Source organism: Sinocyclocheilus rhinocerous, unplaced genomic scaffold (genome assembly GCF_001515625.1).
Source record: "Sinocyclocheilus rhinocerous isolate Xijiao unplaced genomic scaffold, SAMN03320098_v1.1 scaffold1152, whole genome shotgun sequence".
Taxonomy (NCBI): domain Eukaryota; kingdom Metazoa; phylum Chordata; class Actinopteri; order Cypriniformes; family Cyprinidae; genus Sinocyclocheilus; species Sinocyclocheilus rhinocerous.
In genome coordinates, this window is record NW_015625590.1 from 425,394 (window position 1) to 452,306 (window position 26,913).

The window sequence follows — 26,913 nt, forward strand, 5'->3', positions numbered from 1 at the left end:
TCAAGATACTCATAGAGCCTTAAGAGATTTATTATTCCTAAGAGACAAATCATCAACTATTTTGTTTTTATTTCTAATTTTTTATATATCTGTTTTTGCCAAATATGGCTTGCACAAATCTCAGAAAAATTTATTGTGTATTGTAAAAAATTATTTATGCCTATTATCAGTTTACTTTCAGTGTTTTATTAAGCACACCATTTGAAGATGCACAGCATCACTCTTTCTCACCTTCATCAGACAATATCCTACAAAACTGTTAAAATGATTCTGCGGATAAAATGCGGCTGTTTTTAGCATTGAGGAGACATCTGTATATTTACCTCTGAAATGTTTATTGTAGGTGGTCTCCAGTTTGCTGTTTTCCTGGTTACTGATGTGACTGTGAATCACTGTAGGAACTAAAATGTAAAAGTGAAGTGTGTTATTCTTCTCTAATCTGTGTGCCATACATATATATTAGTGTTTTGTTATCAATAATTGAATAATTATCAAGTGTTCCCTTTTTAATTGTCAAATAACTCACTACTTAACTCTTACAATTAAAGACACCAAATACACAATAATGTTCTTTTTAGCAACATCATATGACCCCTTTAATAGTTTAACTAAAAATGAAAATGTGCTTAAAATGTACTCTCCCGCAAGTCATCCTTGATGTAGATGAGTTTGTTTCTTCATTAGAATAGATTTGGTGAAATTTAGCATTATATCACTTGCTCACCAATGGATCCTCTGCAGTGAATGGGTGCCGTCAGAATGAGAGTCCAAACAACTGATGAAAACATCACAAACATAACACCCCCTGTTTTCCTGTAACACCAAAATCCACCTACATATTTTTTAAAACTGTTTTGGACTGTTTTCGTTTGTAAACAGTGCTTGATGTGTGCATATTTTTCTCCTCATTCAGACAAGATGACTTTTTCACTAGAGTAAGCAATATTATGGATAGAGGACTCGTATTTTAGCTTGAAGCAATGGTTTGAAGTTAAAAATGTCTTGATGGTTTTGTTTATTACAAACATACAGCTTTTTGCTTCACAAGATGTTAATTGATGGACTGGAGTCGTGTGGATTACTTGTGGATTATTGTGACATTTTTATCATCTATTTAGACTCTAATTCTGACGACACTCATTCACTGCAGAGGATCATTGGTGATGCTAAACTTCTCCAAATGTGTTCCAAAGAAGAACCAAACTCATCTACATCTTGGATGACCTGAGGGTGAGTGAATTTTCAACAAATTTTCATTTTTGGGTGAACTATTAAATCTGTTCATTGCGTTTCTAGTCTATTCTTTTGTGTTTACATTATGTCTAGACTGCTGCCAGGGTTGGTTGTCATATCAGTTTCAAACAGTACTTTTTTATGTTTTAAAATGTTTTAACACAGTTTAAAACATTTTAAATGCTACACCATGCAGCTTATTGCACCCATAGCAAGAGTTGTTCCCCAGAAGCTCAAGTTTCAGTTTGGGTGGGCGGTAGTTGTGTCTCATTTCAGTCTGGGTATAGTAGTGGACAGCATGGCTGTGGTTAAAAGGTGTAAAGACTGCATGGTTCTTCATAATTCCTGTGATTTAGACAGAACATAAAAAGCCATCATAATATGACATACAATAATCTTTGGAATTACAAGATTTGATATTAAATAAGATTCAAATGGCTTTGAAATGTATAAACAAATGTCTGTGCAATAATTCCTAAAATTCACCTTGAGGTAATCCAAGAAAATCAGTCCTGTAGGTCGACCTACAGGTGCATCTCAATAAATTAGAATGTCGTGGAAAAGTTCATTTATTTCAGTAATTCAACTCAAATTGTGAAACTCGTGTATTAAAGGGGTCATATGATGCTGCAAAACTACTTCAGTCTGTGTGCATTGAATTTATTTAATACACGAGTTTCACAATTTGAGTTGAATTACTGAAATAAATGAACTTTTCCACGACATTCTAATTTATTGAGATGCACCTGTATACTGGGCACTGAGAGCCTTTTGGATTTCCTTCTCAGTCAACGGGTGCTGAAGAGGGGAACTACCACCAAAATGCTTCATTTGATCTGCTTAATGCCTCCATACCATGAATGCCTTCGTGTTAAAAGAAAGAACAAATATGGTACATTATAACCATCATTTACTAACCCTTATGTTTTTCCAATCCTGTATGACAGGACACAAATATAATGCTACTGGTGTGCTTTTTTGAAGCTTAACAGTCCCAATACACACATTCACACAAGCATTAGTACGAAAAGATCCTTTCAAACTATACATCAACAAGCCAACAAACACAGCAAATCACAAAATGTGCTATTTACCTGGCTTGGGTGTGGGTTGTTCCTTCTGTTTCCTGATGCAGTGGCAGACCTTATGCAAGTAGTCTTTGACACAGGCTTCCAGCAGAAATCTTCACTATACAGTTGCTCCCATCGGATCATCCAGTGTGTATGAATTTCTATAGATATTGCCCGATGTTTTCGGTCTTGTATTTGAAACAAATAAAAAGTTAAGATGAATCCTACCTCTGACATTTGTATCACTTTTCTTCAACAAAAAAAACTCACCTTAAAGTTGGAATAGATGAGATGGGTCTATAGATGACATCTTTAATGTGAGGTCTCATATAGGCCTACTTCCAATCTCTTGTTAACATCTTGATTAAAAAGTACAGTGAAAAAACTAATTTGAATCATACTTAAGTAACACACTGAAAATATTAAAATCACAATAAACTTGTCTAACCATATATTGCCATGGTTGTCTTGACAGATTATCTGCCTCTGCAACTGTTGTCCAAACGATAATAAAGTATCCAGGATCTGCTTATCAGATGTTACGTACTGTTCACCAGGAGCTCGTTTGTACAGATCAGTGCACTGCAAGAAGAGAATCGGACTGCTAGCAATAATCCTGTGCTGACTTTAACTTTTGACGCACCTGTTGTGACGTTCCTGAAATTCTTGCCAAAAGTTTTCACTTATTGATCTGCATCGCTAATGCCTATCTGAGGTTTTCTGTAAGCTGATGTTGTTATAGGAAAAGCACAACAACGGGCGCGCGAGCGAGTGCTAACTGACGCACCGCGGGGGGGCTTTTAGCAGGTATAATGACGCGCATGAACGCACGCAAACCCAAAGACCCGCTGATAGCGTCAAGCGGCCAAAAAGGTGGTAAACGGGCGGCCCACTGAAATCAAGGTTCCACATATGCAACGCAATTTTAAGCAAAATAGCCCTGTACGCAATAAAAAAAAAAACAATAGAAAGTTAAAAAAAATTATGATAATAATAGACCACGAGAGCTGTATTTCTTTTCCCACATGTTCCTTAGTTAAAAGTACTCAAAAAAAAAAAAAGAATCAGAAAAATCCCTTAAGATTTCTCTAAAACTCACAGGAGTTTTAGTTCGATTTTATTAGGGCGTAGCGCCGCTTAGTGGAAAACATTATATGGTGCATTTCAAGATTACCATATATATATAACCTATATATTGCCAAGGTATCACAAAAAAATACATTAGGAACAAATGCAAATGTTATATGCAATATAGTACACATAACACATAACAAGGAAAAGAAAAGCACTAATTAAAAAGAGTAAAATAGCTTGGATATATTGCTCGATTTCTTTTTCAAAGACAATAAAACTGGCTTTTGATAACTTTACTAGCTACGACAAATGTGTTATTTGTTAGGGAGCAATAAAAGATTAATAATAAAGTAGGCCTACTCATTCTTTTCTGTTTTGTTCATTCAGGATTCTTCATTTAATTATAAAGTCCTACATTTCAGGTGATGTTTATTAAACCCTTGTGTTATACTCATTTTTAAAAGAAAAAAAAATCAGTGAATGAATTCCTTAATTTATATTTATTGAATTGGCCACTAGTTTTGTTGAATAGACAACATGGATCAAATTCAGCATTTGCACGATTTGCAAACTATGTTTTAGGCGTGGACTTTTACATGTTTAACTTTTATTTTGTAATGTACGTGTGACATGTGAATATGCAATTAAATTATAAATATTGACAGCGTTGTGCTTGGTGTATCCACCAGAAAATGCTCGAGCGGCGTGCATACTTTTTCTTCACCTAAATGCTATTGAAACGTTCCTTATCTAAATATGTAGAATGACATTTGTTTAATGTACTTTGCAAAACTCACAATTTGTTTTGATATACTTTAAAGGGGTTAAAGCCTTCATTCACGGTCCAGATCCCTCTAAAACCCCGTAATTCACAGCCTGGTAGTAAGTATAACTTACACTCTTCTACTTATTTCGTTCCGAGAGTTATCAACGCGCAGTTGTGCGGTGAAATCCTTGAAATACTATGAATTCAAAGCAAATAGTCGTCATACAAATTGAAACCTTTACTTAAACGACAACGGCGTGCTTGCATATACTATAGTCGGTACCCACCAGAACAAAACGGTGTCTGATACTATTACGCTTGTATCAATGGATGGATTTTCATATTCACGCGCCGTTGGAAAAATATGACGTTTCGCCGACGAACAGCCAACCACACCTCTGCTCTCGTAGGGGCTATAGTGAGCCGACAGCCAATCACAGGCGCTCAAGACTTGGCGGTAGCCAATAGGATTCCTGACTGTATACTGTGACTCTCGTGAGCGGAGGGTTCTGCACGCACTTGGAAGAGCGCGCGTCGGTGTTATTGTACTTCAAAGCCCCCTTATCTAGGCATCCACAGAGGCTGCAGATAGAGAAGGCTGGTGAGTTTTACCATAATATGCTTGTCAAGGCCTTAACTATTTTTCAAAAAACGTCGTATATTACAACACATTTTCCCTTGGTAGTTGCGTATTTGGGGAAAGCAGCGCGACCAATCTTTGTCAGAATCTATTCGCCAGTCATTCAGTCAGTGCGCTTAGTTACGTTACATAGTGAAATGTCCTGACTGAAAAAATCTTCTGAAGATAAAACTTGGTTGCTTTTTCCTTGTGAAATGACAGTATTCTATTAGTCTTTAATGGGATGGGCTGCAATATTTGTCAGGTAGCCATCCCAGCTAAAGCAGTTAGGTTTTTGGGGTCTCAGTTAAAGCTGTTATTGTGTGAACCAGTGACGTGCGTGGCATGGTCACATACAGACTAAAATAACACCTCGAATAGATTTACCAGTCCCGAGGGAATGTGCTAGTCATTTTGTGCATTTTTCCGCTCTGGTCATTCAGAACGGGACGTTTTGCGGCCGTGTTCAGTAATATAATATGGCTGGCTTGCGGAGTGCGTTTGCCTATGAGTGGCGGGGGATGGAGACGGACGGGGTGTAAACACCATTCAACTCAACTAATAAAATAAAATTCAGCCAAGCTCGTTTGCACTGCTTTTTAAACTCGTACGAAAACCCGAGGGTCTGTTTAATGAACGCTGGTGTTTTCCAAGTAAAAGCGCGCAAGGAAGAGGGTTTACAATTATATTTATATTGTTTCCCACCGCCGGTGTTGTGTGTGTATGCGGCTCAGACTGGCAGACATAAAGGGAGAGAGTGAGGAAGCCATGTTGGCTCTGCTAGCTGTGCTCATGTTGAACGGCGGACTTACGAGAGCGAAACTCCCATTGCATAGAGCTTATAGTTACAGACACTGTGTCCATACAGAGCAACTTCTTCCATAGGGGAGGCGATAATATCGGAAAGCGACGGGCCAGGGGCGAGAAACGGACGAAGTGCGGTGATTTTGGGTCCTCGAAATTACCCAGGAATGTGGGAGGAGGCAATTGATGGGGACTTTCTCTCATGAAGACGGCTTTTTCAAAATGGAAGAAGAAATATTATTGTTGCACCGTTTAGGCATTTTAAGGCGGTCACTATGTAATAAACCTGCCCGCTCTTGGGCGATGCTTCTGTGAATGTTCCGTTAATGTAAAATACACATAAAGGGGGAAAAAAATTGGGAATGAATATTAATCTATTAAATATGTGTTTTTATTCACGAAATGGAGGATGTCCTTGTCTTTCACCGTGAACTTGAGGCGGTCTTTGTGCATCTCCCTGTCCATATCAATAATGTGATTTCACTTCACATTTTATCATGCTGATTTTTTTCCTTTTAGAGTCAATATTCCCCTCACAGTACATAATAATGATATATAGAAGATAAAAAATAAACTGAAATATTTAAATGTATGTGTATGTGTGCAGAATTACAGTGATTACCACTGGGGTGGGTTGCACCAATAAGGATTCATCTTAAATCTAGATTAAATCAAGGTTTATCTAGTAATTCTGTTGCACCAAACTTTAAACCTTGTTTAAAAATAAGCAGGTTTACATTTAAACCATCATCTCGATCCTGGATTTAATTTATATTTAAGATAGATTAACTTTAATCCTGTTGCTCCATAACTTTAAACTCAGATTTAAATCTCAATTAGGGATTAATTTTAAATTTACAGGTGAGGAGGTTTAAATGAAATAAAGTGCACATACAGTTACAATTATGTGGCTGATTGAACAAAGAAAACAATAGAGGGTGTGTCGTGAGGTGTTTATCACAAATAAAAATTAAAATTAAAGCGCACTGAGCCGGCAGATTGTGAGGGTCTTGGTAGCCTGTAGTAAACTTGTGTCTGCTATCGAGTCCGGTATGTGAATACGTCACGCATCTCGGTGCATCTCGGCGTACGACAAAGAAAACAGAAATATACTGTAGCCTAAGATTGTGAGGGTTTTGGTAAGCCATAGTAAACTTGCGTCTGCTATCGAGTCCGGGATGTGAATACGTCAATCATCTCGGTGCATCCCGGCGTAAAACAAAGAAAAGAAAACAGAAATAGGTCTATACTGTATAGCAGTGGTCGCCAACCCGTCGATCGCGATCTTTATCAGTCCCAGTAGATCCCCCCAAAAAAGTAAAATAAGTACAAACATGCATTACATTTATGGGGTTATATGTATCACTGAAGGGAACTGTCTTGAGAAAAGTTTCGATGGCAATGGCATTTTCTTCTTCTCCGTATAAAGCGCAGCTCTGCTTTGTTTACAGCTTGCGGTCGGTTCATAAGCAGTGTTGCCAATTCCGCGGTTTTCCCTACTTTAACACTGTTGCCGCGGGTTGTTGTTCATGTCCGCGGGTTGAAGCGACCCCAATAACGTGATATTTAGTCCCTGGAATGTGAATTTTACTGGAAGATCCCCGCCCAAGCAAGATAAGCTTCGCTATGAGAGAGAAATGAAGAACTACATTCCACCGAAGGGTGAGAAGCAGAGGCGATTTAAAGATCCCAATGCTCCCAAGAGACCACCGTATGTTCACGCTGTGCACTCCTATTGCAAAGTAACATTTTTCAAGATGGTTTGTTTTAATGCATGTTTTTCCCCTCCCAAGGTCAACATTCTTCATTTTCTGTGGTGACTACCGCCCTAAGATTAAGGGGGAGAACCCAGGTCTGTCCATCGGAGACATTGCCAAGAAGCTTGGAGAAATGTGGAATAGCTCATCGGCTGAGGTGAAGCAGCCCTATGAGAAGAAAGCAGCAAAGCTTAAGGAGAAGTACGACAAGGTAAAGTTTCTTTTGTCTTTTTTTTCCTGAATTGTCTTCAGTATTCTCAAACGTGCTACATTGTGGATGCATCCTGATCAATTTGTTAATGTTTTTGTCTTCTGTAGGATATTGCCCTATACCGCACAAAGGGAATTGCAGGCTTGTCCAAAAAAGATGGTGGGGAGGATGATGATGAGGATGAAAATGAAGAAGAGGAGGAGGAGGAGGAAGAAGATGATGAGGAGGAGGATGAGTAGATTAGCTACTGATGTAGCCTAGGTTCATGTTCATGCCATAAACCCAATTGTACACGAATCACATCTTCAAACGTAATACAGCAGAAGCAAGAATTGTTAGGCTGTGTATATGCTACGTTTTTAAGATTTAAGTACAGTGTTATTCTCCTTTTGTAAAGTTAACACTATGTGTCTTCAGTCTTCAGATTTTTTTAAATCTTTGTTTTCGTTAGTGGTAGTTCTTGCCAGGAACAGTTTAAGGTTTAATTATATGAATTGAACTGTTTCTCTGAAGGTGCATAGCACAGTTATCTGGTTTATGTAGATCTGTAGTGCACTATCATATTAGTTTTTTTAAATATTTTTCGTATTTGCCGTCATAAGGTCCTTTAACTGTACTTTGAATACCACTCTAATTACAAGAATGCAGCTTTGTTTGGACCTTCAAGAATGTGTCTGAAGTAAACATTTCTTTTTTTAGAAAACTGTCCTGTTTTTTTCTTCTGTAGCTACTGTATTGACGTGATTGCACAAAATATACTTAATATCTGCAGTGACTGTATCAATGATGAGCGATTCTTCCTCATCTAAGAAGTGTAATCTTTCCATGTATGCGTTGTACTATGAACTGGTTCATCAATATTGCAATATCAATTAAGAAATGATCTGCATCAGCCAATTAAACATTGTAGCATTTTTGCGAAATTTTTGAAGTATCTAGTTATTATGTGCAATATAGATACATTTCAGAATGTTGCTTCACACAAAGATCTGCAACGTTGTTGCATTAAGTTGTGCTCTGACATACGAATTAATGCTGTGTAATGGAGCATGTTATCAAAAAATAATGTTTTTATCTCTTTCACTCTTATCAGACAGCATAAACGTAACCTGAAAATCATAATGTTTTGGTTAATGACTTGAAATAACCACTAGTGACTGAAATTAATGTATATTATGGAATATGTAAATAGACCCTGTGGCCTTGATGTGTAACTGCTTTGTTTACTATTACTACACACCCATCGATGATGTCATCTTATTCAGGTTTCATCTTGATGTCCTCTGCAAGGACTAATACTGCAAGGAAGGACAAAATAAAAATGGCAGTGTGTTCTAAAGCCCCTATTTAAATCATTGTAACTGCAGTTTTGTGGTTAAATGACTTCTGAAATGTATGCTTGTAAAATCATTTTTTCCTGTGGATGGTACTCCCCTAGTTATGCTTGGAGACTTCAACATCCACCTAGATAAACCTCAGGCTGCAGACTTCCACATCTGTTGATATAATGATTATTCAAGATTAAAGGGAAACCACAAGTCCACAATAGAAAAGCTCTTAATCTTCATATATGTCATAACTCAAATTGTAAACCAAGCAGTACGACATAATTTACAATTAATTACTTGACCTGAACGCAAATAGGCCTACCTGGAAAATGGAAAAAAACGCCTCAAGGCTAGAAAAATAAGGCAGGCTGTTTCTAGATCCGCCAGAGGGCGCTTAAGGGCTTGCAGTTGATAGTTAATTTAAACCCTAATCAGTTTGAATCATGTGGTTAATGGAGCCTTTTGATTGCAATTGACAAAGCAGTGAAGCAAAGAAAGTGCCTCTGGATTTTAAATTAGATTTGAAACTACTTTAAAGAAAACATCTTGGGCTTTAAAGACACTTTAAAAATGTATGGTTGGGAATCCACACCATTTTGCAATGCATTTTTATTTTCATATTTTAAAGCTTTTAACATGTCTAAAAAGACATGTTTGATTTGTGCCTTGCTTGCTGTAGGCTATATTCACTTAGCAGAAAGACACCAGCTTTTGCTTTGCTGAATGCACAAACATTTCTGTAACCAAATTTGTATTGGATTCTTTAAAGCTGCACTAGGTACTTTTGCTTATTATAAATAAACGTATGTACACAAACCAATTAATAGCACTTTTGAAAAAAGAAGAAAAAAAAAAGCATTGTAATAATGTGCAATCTAGACTTCTCTCTTAAACAAAAATATATTTTATTCTACATGGAGCGGGTTGCACCCTTCATAGGCTCCACATCGTTGACGTCATGACCAGCTGAGAGGCTGCTGCAACTATTATTACATTTATTATAGGGTCTTATTATCATATTTGTATGAAAGCACCTGTCTGACATATAAAGAAATAAACCAAATAATATAACAAAGACAAAAGACTTGCTTTAGAAACAATAGAGCCAGAGTGAGCAGCAAAGGCCCTGCTGAAGTGATGAAATAAACCGCGATGACACACTAGGCTACTCATCATGAATGATGCCTAGCACTCATTTGGCCGCAGTGACACCAACAAACAATGCAGGACCAATTTGTTTGTACTGAACACAATGAAGAAAAACAAAAGATAAACAGGCAGTTCGTCGCGAAGCTGTTTCAAAGAAATTTCATGCATTCAGGCCAACAGGTGTCACTATCCACCTTATTTCCATTTGTACATTTGGTGTCTCATCCGCTTCCAGCTATTTTTAGCTGTACAAAACAGCTCGTTTTGCTGTTTGATCTTAATGTCCTCATATGAGGACACCGGGACTAAAAGCATGTTTATTACACATTTTGGGAGACACAACAAATGAACAGGGAAAGAAATTATATTTCAATATTCCTATATGAAATATTATATATTATTATGAAAATCTTGTCAATTATTACTCCCATTATTACACTTCTTTTTTCATTACATGTTGCCCCCAAAAACACATTAATATGCAAATTAGATTTAGTTTATAGATACATTATATATAATGAGAAAACCTGTTTATGGCCATTTTACACACATTTTGCATTTAAAAAAAATGGTATATCAAATCATTCTGTTATAACATAGTTGAGAATTATTTTTATACAAAGTTTGGTAAAAAAAAAAAAAAAATCCTGAAAACTAAAAATGTATTGGTGATTTTTTTAAAAATCAATTGTTTTTGCCTATGCATGTTCATTCATGTCTTTTTTTTCCCCCGATGTCCTCTACCAAGGACGTATAGCATAACTTATGCATGAAATATCATTTTTTATTTTTTATTTATTTTTAATGCTCTAAATGTAATGACATGAAAAAAAAAAAAAATCCTAAAATGTTTTGCGGGGTCTCAAGAGGTTAATTATAAACACACTGGTTTGTTTTTCCGTTTACTGCACGTTGTTATTCTTCTAGTTATTTCCCTACAGCGGCTAATGACCGGAAGTCTCGCACACATTCACAGAAAACGGCATACTTCCGCGTTGAAAAATAAGGTGGATAGGTTCTAAAACCACTGGTACTATTGAAACGAATTAAAAACGTACAACGCACTCAAGCCTTTTGTTAACTGATTTACTCGACTGTAGGCTACATATATAAAATACAATAGGATAACAACTATTACAAACCAGTCTGGAAGTATTTCATTCAGAGTTGCTTCAAGATTAAAATTCCCTCAGTTGTTCTTTTCTTTTATTGTAGTGTTCAACGGTTGTCTGGTGGCTCTTCTTTTACAGCTTCTCTCCATTCATTCACCTTTTGGGCAAGTGCCATGCTGGCATCCTCTGAATTCAAATGGAGAAAGAATGAGGCTTGGCTGCCATGTGAGAGGCATTAAATGTGGACAGACCGATATAGCATCAAGCCACTGGAAGACCAGAGATGACTTGTAAACTCAACTGGAGTCACAACTTAATACTCAAGTTAGATAAAATAGATAGACATGAACTGTCATAAAATATCTCATGTAGCCTACCAGAGAAACTATACATTTTGTTTGCCAATAATTATAAGTCATTATTAGTTTGTTAACGTTACCTGCGCGTTTTGGCGTTACACTTGGAGAAGCAGTGTATCAGGAAGAGCCAATAAAATCGTCACAGCACAGGAGGACAATACCAGCCAAACACACACACGCCCACCGCCCACCACTGCACACTGGACAGAGAGATGGTACACATAAAGAACCAGTGCATCTTCAAATATGTGTTATGTCCGAGAAAAGTTCTTATTCGTGTAGAGAGGTAAATGGACACGAGCAAAGATGAACCAGTTTGGATTAATACATCTCTGTATATTTCTCATGCACGCTACGGTGAGTATTTTTTTGTACAAATAAATGTTTTTAATGTTTTTGTGAAAGACTTTTGTGACAGTGCTCAAGATTTGTTTCCCTAATATCATGACATGCTTGATAAAAAAAAAAATGTCAGCACCTTCATTCAGTATACAATATTAATTACACATTTTAAATATATAATACAAATATTTAATATTTAATTAAATATATATGAATAATCATATATATGTTCATATGATTCATGTAGCCTATTTATATTACTTATATTTATCTTTATTACATATTTAATATAAATAATTAGAATTTAATGCATTTAAATGTGTGTGTGTGTGTCATATATTATATATTATAATTAATTACAATGTAAATATAAATAAACAAGTATGAGTTACTATTGTAAGCTGACCAATACAAGAAATCGAAAAACACCTTTTTTATTTAAAAATAAATTGTAATGAAGTGAAAGTTTATGGTGCGTTTAGCTGAACAGGATTAGAACATTCCGTTTTATTCCCTGAGCCTCTCTGTGGATACCAGACTGTCCAGATCTAAGTTGACATTTTAGAGCTTAACAAAAGCAGGTACCTGGGGAACCCAAATAAAGACACATATTCAGGTTGGCGTGGGATACTGTGGTAAGGAGAGCTTTCAAAGCACAGACCTTACACAAATCAAGGTGTACTGTTGCCGCTTTTAGAAAAGGTCTCTCACAAAAGAGCCCTTTCCTGCATGTCATGTGGGATTTAATGGCTGAAACTGCTCCATGTTTCTTGCCCCACACCTTTGCTATGATATGCTATGATCCTAGCAGTGGCTAATTTAATTTATAAGTAAAGATTTTCTTCTTTTGTTCACACAGATTTTCTTCTATGGTGTTTGCTCTAACAGTTCACCACGGACACAGTGGGATAATAGTAATGAAAAGAAGTGGTTCAACATCTCAGCTCTGCCATCTACAAGCAAATCAGGCTTAGCTCCACTTCATAGTAGAAGGTTTACACAATTATCCTTTTCCAAATCTGTATTTTCATTTGAAGTGAGGGAAGACACACCACCTGGTGAGCATTTCTTTTTTTATATTATATTATTTCTGTGTTGTCTAAACTTTCTTGTGGGCACTTTGTTGGATTAAAGCATTTGCTAAAATACTTCAATTCAGCCTTGTCTGTCGCCTTCATAGGGACAATTGTGGGACATGTGGAGGCAGTATATAGTGAGGAGAATGAAACCTCAGTGTACTCTGTTCAGGAGGATGATGGTGATGGTTTTTTCCTTCTCAATCCACATTCTGGCGAATTCCTCCTGTCCCGTGCTCTGGATTTTGAGATGGAGTGCTACTACATCCTGACTGCAGCAGCTCAGCAGGGGGACAGTGAACTCACCAGGGTCAGAGTGTACTTCAGTGTGATTGATGTCAATGACAACCCACCAGTGTTCAGCCAGAATGCCTTTTCGGCCTCCATACCAGAAGACTCACCTGTTGGAATGTGCTTTCTAAATCTCAATGTTTCAGATCCAGATGAGGGTAACATTGAACTACATACACTCCCATTTTTTAAAAAGAAAATAATACTTTTATTCAGTAAGGATACATTAAACTGATCAAAAGTGATAGTAAAGACATTTATAATGCAACAAACGATTTTTATTTCAAATAAATACAGATTTTTTTAACCTTTGTAGTCACGAAAGAATGCTGGAAAAAAGTATCATGGTTTCTGAAAATGTAGCTTTGCCATAATAGAAATAAATTACATTTTAAAATATCTTAAAATAGAAAGCAATTATTTTAAAATGTAATAATTTAAGCACAAGATACTTCTTTCAAAAACATTTTTAAAAAATCTTAGCCTAAACTGTTGAACTGTAGAGTATGTGATCATGTGTTCATCTTGTATCTTCTTATTTAAGCCTGGTTTTTGAAAATATGTTTTTCTTTGTTTTTGGTTTGTACAACTCCTTACCCAAATTGAGACACATTAAAGCAAAATGAGGATGCGTAAGAACACATAAGTCCATTCAACACAGAATTAGCACAATGGGTGGTACAGGTCATAGTTTTTATTTGCCTTCAAGCACAAAACCTCCAAGTTCACACTTTTGAAAAGCTTTGGGAAATGCAGAACTGGCTGAAGTGGTCTCATTAAATCTTACGTCATTTCTTCTTTGTTCTCCTTCAGTCTCTGGATAATGAATAGGGTTTTCTCTCTTGGGGATGCTGGCTACTGCTAATAATGGAGAACCCCTGTCTCAGCTTCTCATATTTCAGGTTCAGGATAAAGCATATTATGTGTTCCACAGTGAAATTCACAGTTCCTTTTGACCCATTTGGGGAAGTTTTTGATGAGGTTGTTCAGAATTACACACAAGCCTAGCAACAAGAGTGACCAAGATTATAGAGATTTGTTTTGTTCTGTACATTTGTTCTGGAAATATGTTGTCTAGAGATGTTATACCAAAAAATTACTTTCAGCCTCAGGGATTAATTTTTATGTTGCTTTTGGATTTGTAACTAGCCTTTTACTAAATTGCCAAGCTTTTTGCATGTAAATCTGGCAATTATTAATATCACTTTTGCCATCATCTAACACAAGTTAATCTTTAAAAACACTCATAATAATTCAATAATACTGTTAAATGTAATCTTTATCAAATCTGAAAATTAATATCCATTTTCCATACTGGATGTTATAATGCTGTGATGCCTATATTCACATGTAGCACTTTATATTTTAGTGTTTTATTATAAGTTATTTAGACAAAATAGTATAGAATTTTAATATTAGCCATTTATCTGTAATCATGCCACAACTTGAAAATAATTATAAATTTATTCGTATCAGCCAGAATTTTAATCAGTGCATCATCCGTAGTTTATTCTGTACATATTTAATGGATTATTATTCAAATTTATTTTTTATCCTTCCCTTATAGAATTCTAATCACTGATAGGAGCAGACTTTATAGCAAAACTGTTGATTTCAGCCTCAGGGATTGAAGTTTATTTCCTATAATTGGCCTACATTATAGCCTTTTTCTAAAATACTGAGCTTTTATATGTAAATATTGTGATTACTAATATCACCTGCTCAGTCATTGCAATATAAGTGTGTTTTATGTTTGCTAGTGTAATTCAGGTGCTCTTTTTCTTGCATCTGACAGGTATATATGGAGAAGTGGAGTTGATGGTGACATCTGGAAATCTTGAGAGCAAGTTCTCTATAAACCAGCATCAAGCTCTATGTCTAAGAGGGGAGTTAGACAGAGAGACAAACGCAATGTATAGCCTCATTGTCCAGGCCAATGATCATGCTCTACCTACAGAGGCTCGACTTACAACCTCAGTGCATGTCACTGTCTATCTTCTGGATGTCAATGACAACTCCCCTCTCATCACGACCCCCAGTACTGTTAGTTTTCCAGAGAACGCACCTCTTCATTCTGTCGTTACGGTTATACAGGCCACAGATGCTGATGCTGGATCCAATAGTGAAGTTGTTTTCAGTTTTGAGAGTGCAGAAGAAGAACCGTTTAGTATAAATAGTTTGACTGGGGTTGTGTATCTCCGGAAGCCGTTGGACAGAGAAAGCGAGGATGTTCTCACAGTCACACTGAACGTCAAAGATAAAGGTGTTCCTTCGTTGTTCAGCTCAATGAACCTCACAGTGCTTATTGAGGATGTTAACGATCACAATCCAGAGTTCACTCAAAGCTCCTACAGTCTTTCAGTTTATGAGAATGTACCTCGTGGAACAAGCCTGCTCAGAGTTAACGCAAGTGATCAAGATATTGGGTCAAATGGGCAGGTGCGGTTCTCTGTCTCAGAGAGTGAGTTCATGGTAGACTCTGTTCTAGGTGTGGTCTCGGTGATAGACAAGATGGACCGTGAGAAGAAGCCTTTCTACAGCTTTTTTGTCATAGCAGAAGACCAGGGAGATATTCAAAGGTCCACCACAGCAACCATTAAAATCACAGTCCTGGACGTTAATGACTGTGTTCCTCTTTTTTCATCCAAATCACTGACATTACATGTCTTTGAAAATCTGGAAGACTCTTCTCAGCACTCCCATCAGGTACGTAATATGAAATGGACTTTTGATTTAGATAACTCACTTCAGTTGAATCTGAATCTGTTTTCGTCTTTAAATTTTAGTATATTGTTCAGTGATTCATGAAGATGTGAAATATGTCTTTTGTAGATACATGCCTCTGATGAAGACTCTAATGAAGTTAACGGTCAGCTGACATATTTTATAGAATCTGGAAATGATGAGAGTCTCTTCTCACTTCATCCCAATGGAACGTTCCAAATCTTAGAAGATCTTGATAGGGAACTGAAAAGCCAATACATGTTAAAAGTTATTGCTGTTGATTCAGGTAATCATTTGTCTTCTTTACCCCAATGTCTCATGAGAAATAACCACTTAATTTGTTAGTTTATAGGTTAGTTTGCTATTCTAGGGATGCAATAATCTTAAAATGAATATTTTCATACTGTACATACTGTAGTGATGCCTACATTTACTTGTAGCATTTAAAACTATTTATTTTATGTTTTTAGAGTTTTATTTAAATTTAAATATCATATCTAATTTTAACATCTGCCATATACCGGTTATCAACCTTAACAGGAAAAGAATGATTGATTTATTGGTGTCAGTGATTTTTAATCGGTGCATGCCAAATTTAAGTACATATTCAGAGAATTTTTCTAATTTCTTTGTCCATTCTTTCTAGGATTTACATCACTGACAGGCACAGGCACCTTGGTTATTGCTGTTGATGATGTCAATGACAACATTCCAATTTTTGACAGTGAGTCGTTCAGTACTCACATATTGGAGGATTCTCCTGTTGGGACTGTTTTTCTGAGAGTTACAGCATCAGACATAGATGATAGTACCAATGGACAGCTAAGGTAATTTGATAATTACACTATAATGTGGTCATACTGTTAGCATTTTCAGTAAAATCCCTTTCACACTTGTTTTTGTCTTATATGAGCTAGTGTTATTTTAGTATTATTTATAATTTAATTAATTATAATAATTTATGCATTTAGCAGACGCTTTTATCCAAAGCGACTTACAGTGCATTCAGGCTTTAAATTTTTTACCAGTATGTAAATTTATTTATTTATATTTAGAATATATATAAGTTTAAAATTGTTGTCTAATATTTATATTTTATTTTATTTCAGCTTTGTTTCAGTTACCAAAAGCAATTATTGATAATTTTTTTAACAACAACAATACTGATATTAGCCTGTGTAATATAATATAAATATTTAACTTATATTTCACTTGCAGATATTCTTTAGATAGCCTAGATATTCCTTTTTCTATCAATGAAACATCTGGAGATTTATTCACCATAAGTGCCTTGGACAGAGAGACGGCAGCTTTTTACAAATTTTTGGTGACTGTCACTGATGGACATCCCACGAAGCCTCTTTCCAGTTCAGCTGTTGTTTCAGTAACACTTGAGGACGTGAATGATCACTTACCTTCCTTTCTTTATGGACCATATGTGGCTAATGTTCCTGCTGGGATAACCAAAGGTGAATATACACTATTGTGATGACTTCAGTAGTAGTTATCTAGTGTTTTTAGACCATTGTCTTTTAGATTCAAACAAACTCCTGTTTCCTGTATTTTACAGGATCAGTTGTCTGCACAGTGATGGCAGAAGATGCAGATGCTGGATTGAACGCAAAACTAAATTTTTCTCTGCATGGCCAACATGCCTATCTCTTCTCCATTAACTCTCGCACAGGAACAGTGTTCACTACAGATTCTGTGAAGAAAAGAAATGATATCACAGTTGAAGTTCATGTGCAGGATGGAGCAGATCTGCCAAAAATGGACACAACAACTTTGACTGTCAGATTCCAGAATGATACATACTTTCCTCATATTGCAGTCCAGGTTTATAAGGACGTCCTCTCGGAGGATGTACCCAAAGGGACCCTGGTGGCGATTGTCACTGCAGAAACACAAAGAAATGCACCAGTGTCTTTCTATCTGGCCTCTGGAAACTTTGGGGAGGTTTTTGAGCTTCACCACAGCACTGGTGAGCTGACTGTCAAGGATCCCTTAGATTTTGAAAGCAACATGCATTTTCATCTAGTAGTTGAAGCCAGAGACTCAGGGATACCGCCTTTTTCATCATATGCTGAACTTAATTTGAATATCAGTGACGTAAATGATAACCCACCGGTGTTCTCGCAAAACATCTACAAATGTGAAGTGTATGAGAACTTGGCTTCAAGTAGGGTATGTAATGTGTTAGCAACTGATGCCGACTCTGGAGTGTTCGCAGAGGTGGAGTATTTCATTTTGGCTGGTAACATTGAGGGTGCATTTAAAATAGACAAAATTCGTGGCATTCTTTCCACAACAAAACATTTGGATCGAGAAAAAATACCATATTATAATCTTACCGTCAAGGCCATTGATAAAGAAAACAACAGTCTTTCAGCCATTGCAGCAGTTATCGTTGTAGTTCTTGACACAAATGATCATGCACCTCGTTTCTCACAGATTTTCATCACAGAGGTTCCTGAGGATGCTCCTCTTGGCTTTTCAGTCATTCAGATAACTGCTACAGATGAAGATGTTGGTCTAAATGCTGTCATTGAATATACAATCTTCGGCCAAAATAGTGAGTTCCCATTTAGTATTGATAAAACCACGGGCATTTTACTAGTACTGCATCCTTTGGACAGAGAAGATCAAGATCATTATATAGTAAAGGTTAACGCCAATGATTCTGCTTGGAGCATCAGCACAGACGTCACCATAGACATTACAGATGTCAACGACAACACACCGATCTTCTATCAACCGCGTTACACTCTCACTGTTCCTGAGATGAAGATGCACGAAGTTTTCCTTCTACAAATTAGTGCTACTGACAGGGATCTTGGTGAGAATGCCCAAATCCTCTACTTCATTGACCCACCAAATGAACTTTTTTTGGTTAATGCATCAACTGGGGAAATTTCAACCAAACAGCCCATTGTTCTCCATGAATCTGAATCTGTAAATTTGACTTTCACAGTTGTGGCGTCTGATTGCGGCAGTGTTCCTTTGAACAGCTCTAGCATTGTTTCAGTGACATTAGTACGGCATAATCAGTTCCCACCCTCGTTTTTACCCTTCAGGCCTTTAGTACCAGTCCCTTTAACCCTGGATGTTGGAACAGAAGTGATCCAAATATCTGCTGTAGATCAAGATTCTCTTGAAAGGAACAACAGTGTTGAGTACTTCAATAGTGGCGGCAATGGATCTCTTTATTTTGAGGTAGAACATAACAGCGGAAGAGTGCTGGTAAATAAAACTTTAGCAAATAGCCTTAGCACCATTCTAACACTTCAAATCACTGCCAAAGATAAAGGCCTTCCTCCTTTTTCTGCACAGACTGAAATCAGGTTTGAAGTTACACATGAGAACCTTTTTGCATCTCATTTTCTTAACAGAAAAGTGGAGTTTTTTGTTCCGGAAGATTTGCCCATTGGTTCAGTTATTGGAAAAATCCAAGGCAAAGATAAAGATGTTGGCATCAATGGTGTTATTTCCTATTCTTTTGATGGTGGGAATGAAAATGGATTGTTTTCCATTGGACAATCTTCCGGATTGATAATGCTGGTTAAAGCACTTGACTTTGAGGAATTCGAAACTCACCATCTAAACGTCATTGCCGAGGATGGAGGCTGGCGTCCCAAGATGGAGAGACTTAATATCACAGTATATGTAACAGACTTAAACGATAACCCTCCTGTATTTACATCCACAAATTACATTGCCACTGTTTCAGAAAATGCTTTAATTGGTACCTCAGTTTTGCAGGTTTGGGCGAAGGATGCTGACACAGGAATTCACTCCCAAATCACATATTCGCTTATTGCAGGAGACATCCTTCTCTTCTATTTGGACACCAAAAATGGCACAATCACCACTTCAGAGATATTTGATTATGAGCAAAAACAGCATTTTGAACTTACAGTCAAGGCCACCAACATTGGCTTTCCATATTTGTATGATATTGCCCGTATACGCATCCAGATCGCTGGCCTCAATGAATTCATCCCTGCTTTCCAAAAAAAAAAATATAACTTCACAGTGTCGGAGGCTTTGCCACCACAAACAGAAATAGGAAGGGTTGTTGCCATAGACTATGACCAAGGGCCGGATGGAGAAGTGTTTTATGTGCTTGCAGGACAAAGTAAAAAAGCAAATTTTGTGGTGGACGAGCATACGGGAATAATATATATCTCAAAAGATTTGAAAAATCGCCTCCAAAATGATGAAGTCCTACAGGTGCTGGCAAAAAACAGAGGGGCCATTACAGGATTTAATGTTGATGAGGCATTGATACATCTACACATACTAGATGAAAACGATCCCCCTAAGTTTGATTCAATGCTTTACACCGCAGCAGTGTCAGAGGACATCTTGATTGGGACCTCCATAACTAAAGTCAAAGCGGTGGACCGGGATGTGATCCTAGAATGGAGCAGGTTCTCTTATAGCATTGAACATGGAAATATCAATAGTTCCTTCATTATAGATCCCGTCAGTGGGGTCATTTCAGTTAACAGTCACCTGGATAGAGAAATGTGGGCCTTCTATAACCTGACGGTCATTGCTGTTGACGAGGGCTCTCCTGCTGTAACCGGAAGCACAAAGGTAGCTATCGCCATCTCTGATGTCAATGACAATCCTCCCAAGCTGCTGACCACAGAAGGGTTTATTCGAGAAAACCAACCTGCTGGCACTCTGGTCTCCACCTTAGCAGCCACAGATGATGATCTTCCTCCAAATCAAGGTCCTTTCACGTACTGGATGATGAGACCTGCTGAGGGTTTTTCACTCTCATCTGATGGCGTTCTTGTTACCTCAAGACCCTTTGATCGGGAGCGAAACCCTCTTTTTCATACACATATTGTGGTTCAAGATGCTGGTAGGCCACCAATGTCTTCCACCACTTTGTTTCATGTTAAAGTTCTTGATGAAAATGACAATGCACCGCTCCAGAGAAACATTAATATATTGGTGAAATATTATGGAATCTCCTTCCCAGGAGGACTAATCGGAAATGTAAGACCGTCTGATCAGGACGAACTGGATGTGTTCAATTGTACAATCAAAAACGGGCCACTTAGGATGTTTAGTTTCCCATTCGGGATGTGTAATTTGTGGTCCTCCCCTTACCAAGGAGAGGCAACATATAATATTTCAGTTGAAGGGAGTGACCAGCTCCACCCTTCGGTCAACAACAGCATCTACGTCAATTACAAAGGCTTTACCAATGTCTCTCTGGACAATTGCGTGTTGTTCTACATTTCTATATCAACTCTTGAGGAATTTCTGTCTTTGAAGTATTTAAAATTTGTCAAAGCTTTGGATAGCCTCTTTAACCTGCAAGCATCCAAAACACATGTGTTTGGAATGAAGTTGCAAGGAGATAAAATGCTGCTTCTTGCTGCAGTGAAAAGCTACAATGGTCAGTATGTAACTGGAGAGGTGGCAAGCGGAATATCAAACATGCATAAAAAGTTACTGGAAGCACAAAGCAATGTGACTATATCCCAAATAACCAGCGACCCCTGTATGCTCCGTCCTTGCCATAACGGTGCCACCTGCAACAGAAACATTCACATCAGTCAGGAAGTTGCTGTGTTGGAAAGCTCTAGTCTTATATTTGTATCTCCATATTTTGTGGAGATCTTTAACTGCTCTTGTCGAGCAGGCTTTATAGGTGATGCATGTGAGCTAGACTTTGATGAATGTGCCAAGGAGCCTTGCGAAAATGGGGGAAACTGCTATAACAATCCAGGAACTTATTTTTGTCAATGCAAAGATGGATTCTCAGGACCACACTGTACTAAAGTTGATAATGAATGTCAAACGGTGATTTGTTTAAATGGAGGAACATGTTGGAACAGACAGGGAGGGTTCATCTGTGATTGCAGCACAGGCTATGAAGGTATGGTCATATAACTTATGCAATAAATCACTTTTTTGTGTATGTATATCTAATTTTATTGATTGGTTGTAAATGAATTAACCACTTATTTTTGTCACAGGAACATTTTGTGATCATATTGTTGACCACTGTGCTTCCTCCCCTTGTGTATATGGAAACTGCTCCAGTTTTTTAACAGGTTACTCTTGCCAATGTCCATTTGGTAAGCAGAACTTTTCTGTCTACATTTATTTTATATATGTTCTTATATGATTCAGTTTGTGTCTTGATTTTGTGATATTGCGCATAGGCACATATTTGAAATATTGAGTTATTTTTTTAATTGTAAAATTAATCAAATGTGTTGTTGTTTATAATTCAATTTTGTATTTATTATATCACATATTTTAAATGTGTTAAATTAAATTAAATGTATTTTTTATTATCACTATATTAAAATTATATTATTTATATAATAATGTATTTAGCTCAATTATTATTTGTGTATATTATATATTTATAATATATTTATATATAATACATATTTAATAATACAATTTATACATTTGATTTAATATCATTTTAAAATAGAAAATTATGAATAGTGCATATTTCAGTACTGAATTCAGTTTATTAATTATTATGCTAATTTTAAAATATATATTTCTGATTATGTCTGACATTCCTATTTATTGTTAGGTGTGAGCGGAGTCGATTGTGAAAAGCACAGTTATAGCTTTCAGGAACTTTCTTATATAGAATTTCCTCCATTGGATCCACAGTATAACTTCATCTATTTGGAATTTGCGACTGTTCAGCAAAGTGCTTTGCTTTTGTACAACCATGGTGACCCATCAACTTCAGACTTCCTGGCCCTTGAAATAGTGAGTGGAAGACTGTGCCTGTCTTATGATCTTGGATCTGGAGTCATAAGATTGGAAACAGGCAAGATAGTGGCTGATGGAAGTTTTCACAACATCACCGTAAGAAGAACTGGAAATGTACGTGATTCCCATACATGATTATTTTTCAGTCTTAGGAATCAATCAAGCCAATTTTGTGAAATATTTATGAGATATTTTGCAGGTGTACATGCTTTTGTGTCTCTCAGATAGCCTCTCTAGAAATAGACAACTGCTCTGCCCATGAACCGCAAGGCTTTTGCTTGCTGCAAAATGGTGCCACTGGAACCCAAAGGTAGTATTTAGTTTAATCTCACCATTTTGTTGCAGATTAAACATACTATTACACATAATTACAAACTGCTATTATTTGTTTATGTAAGTGAACTCATGTAACTGAACCTTTAAATTACATTTACAAACAGGACTCTGGAAGTGAGCTCAAATAACATCACGTTTGGTGGCGTAAAGTCCATTGATGTCATTTTACAGAGGCAAATCAGGACTCATGACTTTGTTGGCTGTATGAGAAACATGCAAGTGAACAACTTCAGTCCAGATTCCTTAAAATCTTTGGCATCCCAGAATGTTCTTAATCGGTCAGTTTCAAAAGAATCTTTGTAACTACATTTTTTTCCTATTATAATGCAATGTTTCAGTTGATTTCTTTTTGATGATCAGATGTCCACGAGGAGATATTCCCCCCTGTGAAACCGCAGTGTGTTTGAACGAAGGAGTTTGTCAAGACCGATGGTTTCACCATCGCTGCCAGTGTAGAGACCATTTCACAGGACCCAACTGTGCCATGAGTAATTTCATTCATATCTGTTTTAATGTGATAGTTCAACGTTTAAAGTCATAAAGTGAATGTACTTCTTTCTAATAGATTTGGCTGGGCAGAATGTACTGTTTCTAAATGGGGAGGCCTACATTGAGTTTGCTGTCAAGGAAATCTACAGAAGAAACCAGCTTCTCCAAGCCATTCTGGATGGGAAGGAAGGAGACTCTCAGGGATTTGACAGTGTTGAGATCAAGATGAGGACTGTCAGAACAAATGGTGTTTTGGTTGTGTGCTGGTGTCAAACCGCTCATCTAAAACTTAAGGTGAGCTCTGAGAGAATTTTAAAGGAATATTAGATACAAATTAATCTCAATTGATAGTGTTTGCAGCATAATGTTGATTACAGCAAAAAATCATTTCAACTTAAAAAAAAATCGAGATTACAGTGAGGCACTTATAATGAAAGTAAAAGATGACAGTTTTTTTTAAAGCAGAAATGTGAAGCTTACATTGTTATAAAAGCACTTATGTTAATTCTTCTATTAATTGTGTTAAATCTTATGTATTATTTAAGCTGTAAAGTTGTTCATGCCCTTTTTAAATTCATTTTGGAGTTTTAACCATGTTGTCCTGGCAACAAAATTGTAAAACTGAATATAAATTTAGGCAAAGGCAAGTCTATTTTCTTCTATTCTAAGTGCCTTTGTTTTTATAAAGAAAAGGAGGGACCAATTAAGATTATTTTTGGTGGTAATCAGCATGATGGCAAAAATGCTGTTGAATATGGCTAGCTTTTGTTGAACTCAGAATATTCGTTTAATAATTTATATTTAATAATTTATCCCTGTTTCTTATTTAATACAACAGTAAACACCTACTAAACACCTACGATTAAACTCAAATCTACAATATCTGAACTACTTTGCCAGTGTTGTCTGATAAATCTGCTAGTTCAGTTCATAACATGTTTTCTCTTGCCTCCTCAGATATCAGATGGAAAACCTCTGTATGTGTTCACCAATGTCACATCTGGTCAGCGGCTAGAGCTCTCAATGGAGGGAAATGTATCCGATGGACAGTGGCATGTTCTTCAGCTGCGCAGAAGAGGCTCATACATCTCTCTGTTTCTGGATGAACGGCCTGTTGTGAACACCACCAATGGCACCATAACTCACTCCGCATTCTTAGTGGAGACCATTTTTCTGGGCTCTGCTCCACTGAGAGAATCCAAAGATGTCCCAGAGATGATCCAAAACTTAGGTTAGATTGCCCTTGATTTGTTGGTTATACAATACTGCACTTTTTATTGTCAAAAGCAGGGTTATTATTAAACAGAATTTGAACATTGGCTTATTTTTTTATATTATGTTGCAAAATGTATCAATTATGAAACCAAATTTGATTCAGCTATAAACAGCTCTTTTAATTCAGTTTTCATTTAGTTTTCATAACCAATTTAACCTTTTGTTAAAATTGCTAACTTTGGCATTGATCATAAAAACTTTATATTTTGTTGCTTATGTTGCTTTTCTTGGTTTTCCAGGTTTCAGAGGGTGTGTGGAATACATCAAATTCAACGGTCGCCTCCTGTCCTTCAATGGCTACAATGAGATAGTCGATGCTAGCTCCAGCCCACCTGTCTTCCAAACCTTCTGCGTATCTCCAAACCACTGCGTTCTGACTCCATGTCTAAAGGATTCCTGTCTATCTGAGCCCTGCTGGAATGATAGTGACTGTGGATCTTCTTCCAAAGACGACTACTGGTGCATCTCTCTGCACAATGTGTCTTCGTGTGGACCTTGCTTATCTGACAACGTCCACAGCGAGGCCTGTTCTCAAACCCAAAAGAACGTCCCCTTATGGATTGTAGCAGTCATTCTTCCCATTGCCCTCATCCTTGCTTATCTGACAACGTCCACAGCGAGGCCTGTTCTCAAACCCAAAAGAGCGTCCCCTTATGGATTGTAGCAGTCATTCTTCCCATTGCCCTCATTCTTCTGATCCTAGTTCTCTGTATTGTCCTCAGAAGACAAGGCAAAATCTGTGAGGGTGAAAAGAGGAGTCAAATTTACCTCATGCCACCAAGCAAACAGCATGGCACGGATAACCTGGCATTTAGTTTAGGCCCTGCTGATGAGTCTTCTCGGAATGTCTCAAATGAAGTCTGCAAGCAACCGGATCTGATAAAACCACGGGATTCTATGCAAGGAGTGGAAAGCTATTCTGGGCCTTCTGGTCATGTCTCAGGTTTTGGAGGGAGTGAACTGGAGTACTATGAGATTGACAGCACATACTCGGATGTGAAGACCCTACAACTGAAGACGGAGGATGAACGTGGAGATCAGGTGAATGGCAATCCAAAAGTTTCTCAATCCATCATGCAACCTCAAACTAATCATAATCCATCTCCTAAACTTCATCAGAGAACATCTGGAGGTGATTTTCACCAGTGGCAACGTCAATCCCAACTGTTCTTCAAGAGAAAACTGGATCCTGATCTGACAGGCCCTCCACAACATCTCTCAGCAGATGAGGTTGAGAAACTGAACACTCCACAGGACCACAAGGGATACCCACATCAGAATTTCAGAGAGTGTCCCATAAAGCCATGCAGAGATGGGCCAGTAGAGACATCATCAGAGAGTGAAAGTCACTGCTCCTTCACCGGCTCAGAGTTTGACTGTGAGAGAGAACTATCACTCATCAGCTCACATGACAAAGATGAACATCCACCTGAAGGCAAGGACACATGTGCAGTTTAATAATCTTACACCTAAATTAAACGTTTATAAAAATAGGGTGAATATTGGTTTGACCCTTTAGTTATAATATTCAGAAATCCCATATATATATATATATATATATATATATATATATATATACACACACACACACACACACACACACATGTGGTCACATCCCCCTCTGTCCAGAGTCTTCCAAACACCTCAGTCTCCGGCGGGCTCCAGCAGCTTGAGAATCTCCTAAATCTTGGAGTTCATTTTAACACCTATGCGGATGTGTTTGAGGACATAGCCAGCTTACATCAGCCAAATGACTGCGATTTTCAGAGTGATCAAGAGGAAATCATTTGAAAGAATGTTAAAAACAAGGTACACAGTTCATTTATCATTCATGTACTTTAAATCACTGACCAAAACTGTGCCAGTGCAATACTGGTGAATCATTCCTTTCATAAGAACATTAATAAAAGTGTAAAAATACTATTTATAATATATGGAAGGTATATGTTCAAGCACATAGTAAATTTACCAATAGTGACTTAATCATCAATATCGTTTATATCTTTATGTAAAACGTCTCAGGTTACTTATGTAACCATGGTTCCCTGAGTAGGGAACGAGACACTGCGTCCTCTAGGGGTCGCTATGGGGAACGCCTCGTCGTGACCCGTGTCTGAAGCATACATTGAAAAA

At 37.2% G+C, this 26,913-nt stretch overlaps 2 protein-coding genes across 2 annotated transcripts; both read left to right on the forward strand.

Annotated features, from left to right (window-relative positions):
- The first annotated feature begins 4,507 nt into the window (after positions 1-4,507).
- LOC107757137 (high mobility group protein B1-like) lies at positions 4,508-8,191 on the forward strand. Its single transcript, XM_016574539.1, has 4 exons — positions 4,508-4,629; positions 7,164-7,277; positions 7,360-7,534; positions 7,642-8,191. The coding sequence occupies exons 1-4, from the start codon at positions 4,508-4,510 to the stop codon at positions 7,771-7,773; spliced, it is 543 nt and encodes a 180-aa protein (XP_016430025.1). The 3' UTR covers positions 7,774-8,191.
- Positions 8,192-11,788: 3,597 nt separating this feature from the next.
- On the forward strand, positions 11,789-26,767 carry LOC107757384 (protocadherin Fat 4-like). The gene is made up of 18 exons (XM_016574847.1): positions 11,789-11,839; positions 12,684-12,882; positions 13,005-13,349; positions 14,987-15,897; positions 16,024-16,201; positions 16,562-16,742; positions 17,134-17,384; positions 17,486-21,814; positions 21,915-22,016; positions 22,493-22,794; positions 22,905-22,990; positions 23,121-23,294; positions 23,377-23,504; positions 23,582-23,799; positions 24,463-24,736; positions 25,020-25,303; positions 25,402-26,225; positions 26,376-26,767. Exons 1-18 carry the CDS (start codon positions 11,789-11,791, stop codon positions 26,569-26,571), a joined length of 9,033 nt encoding a protein of 3,010 aa, XP_016430333.1. The 3' UTR covers positions 26,572-26,767.
- Positions 26,768-26,913: the final 146 nt, after the last annotated feature.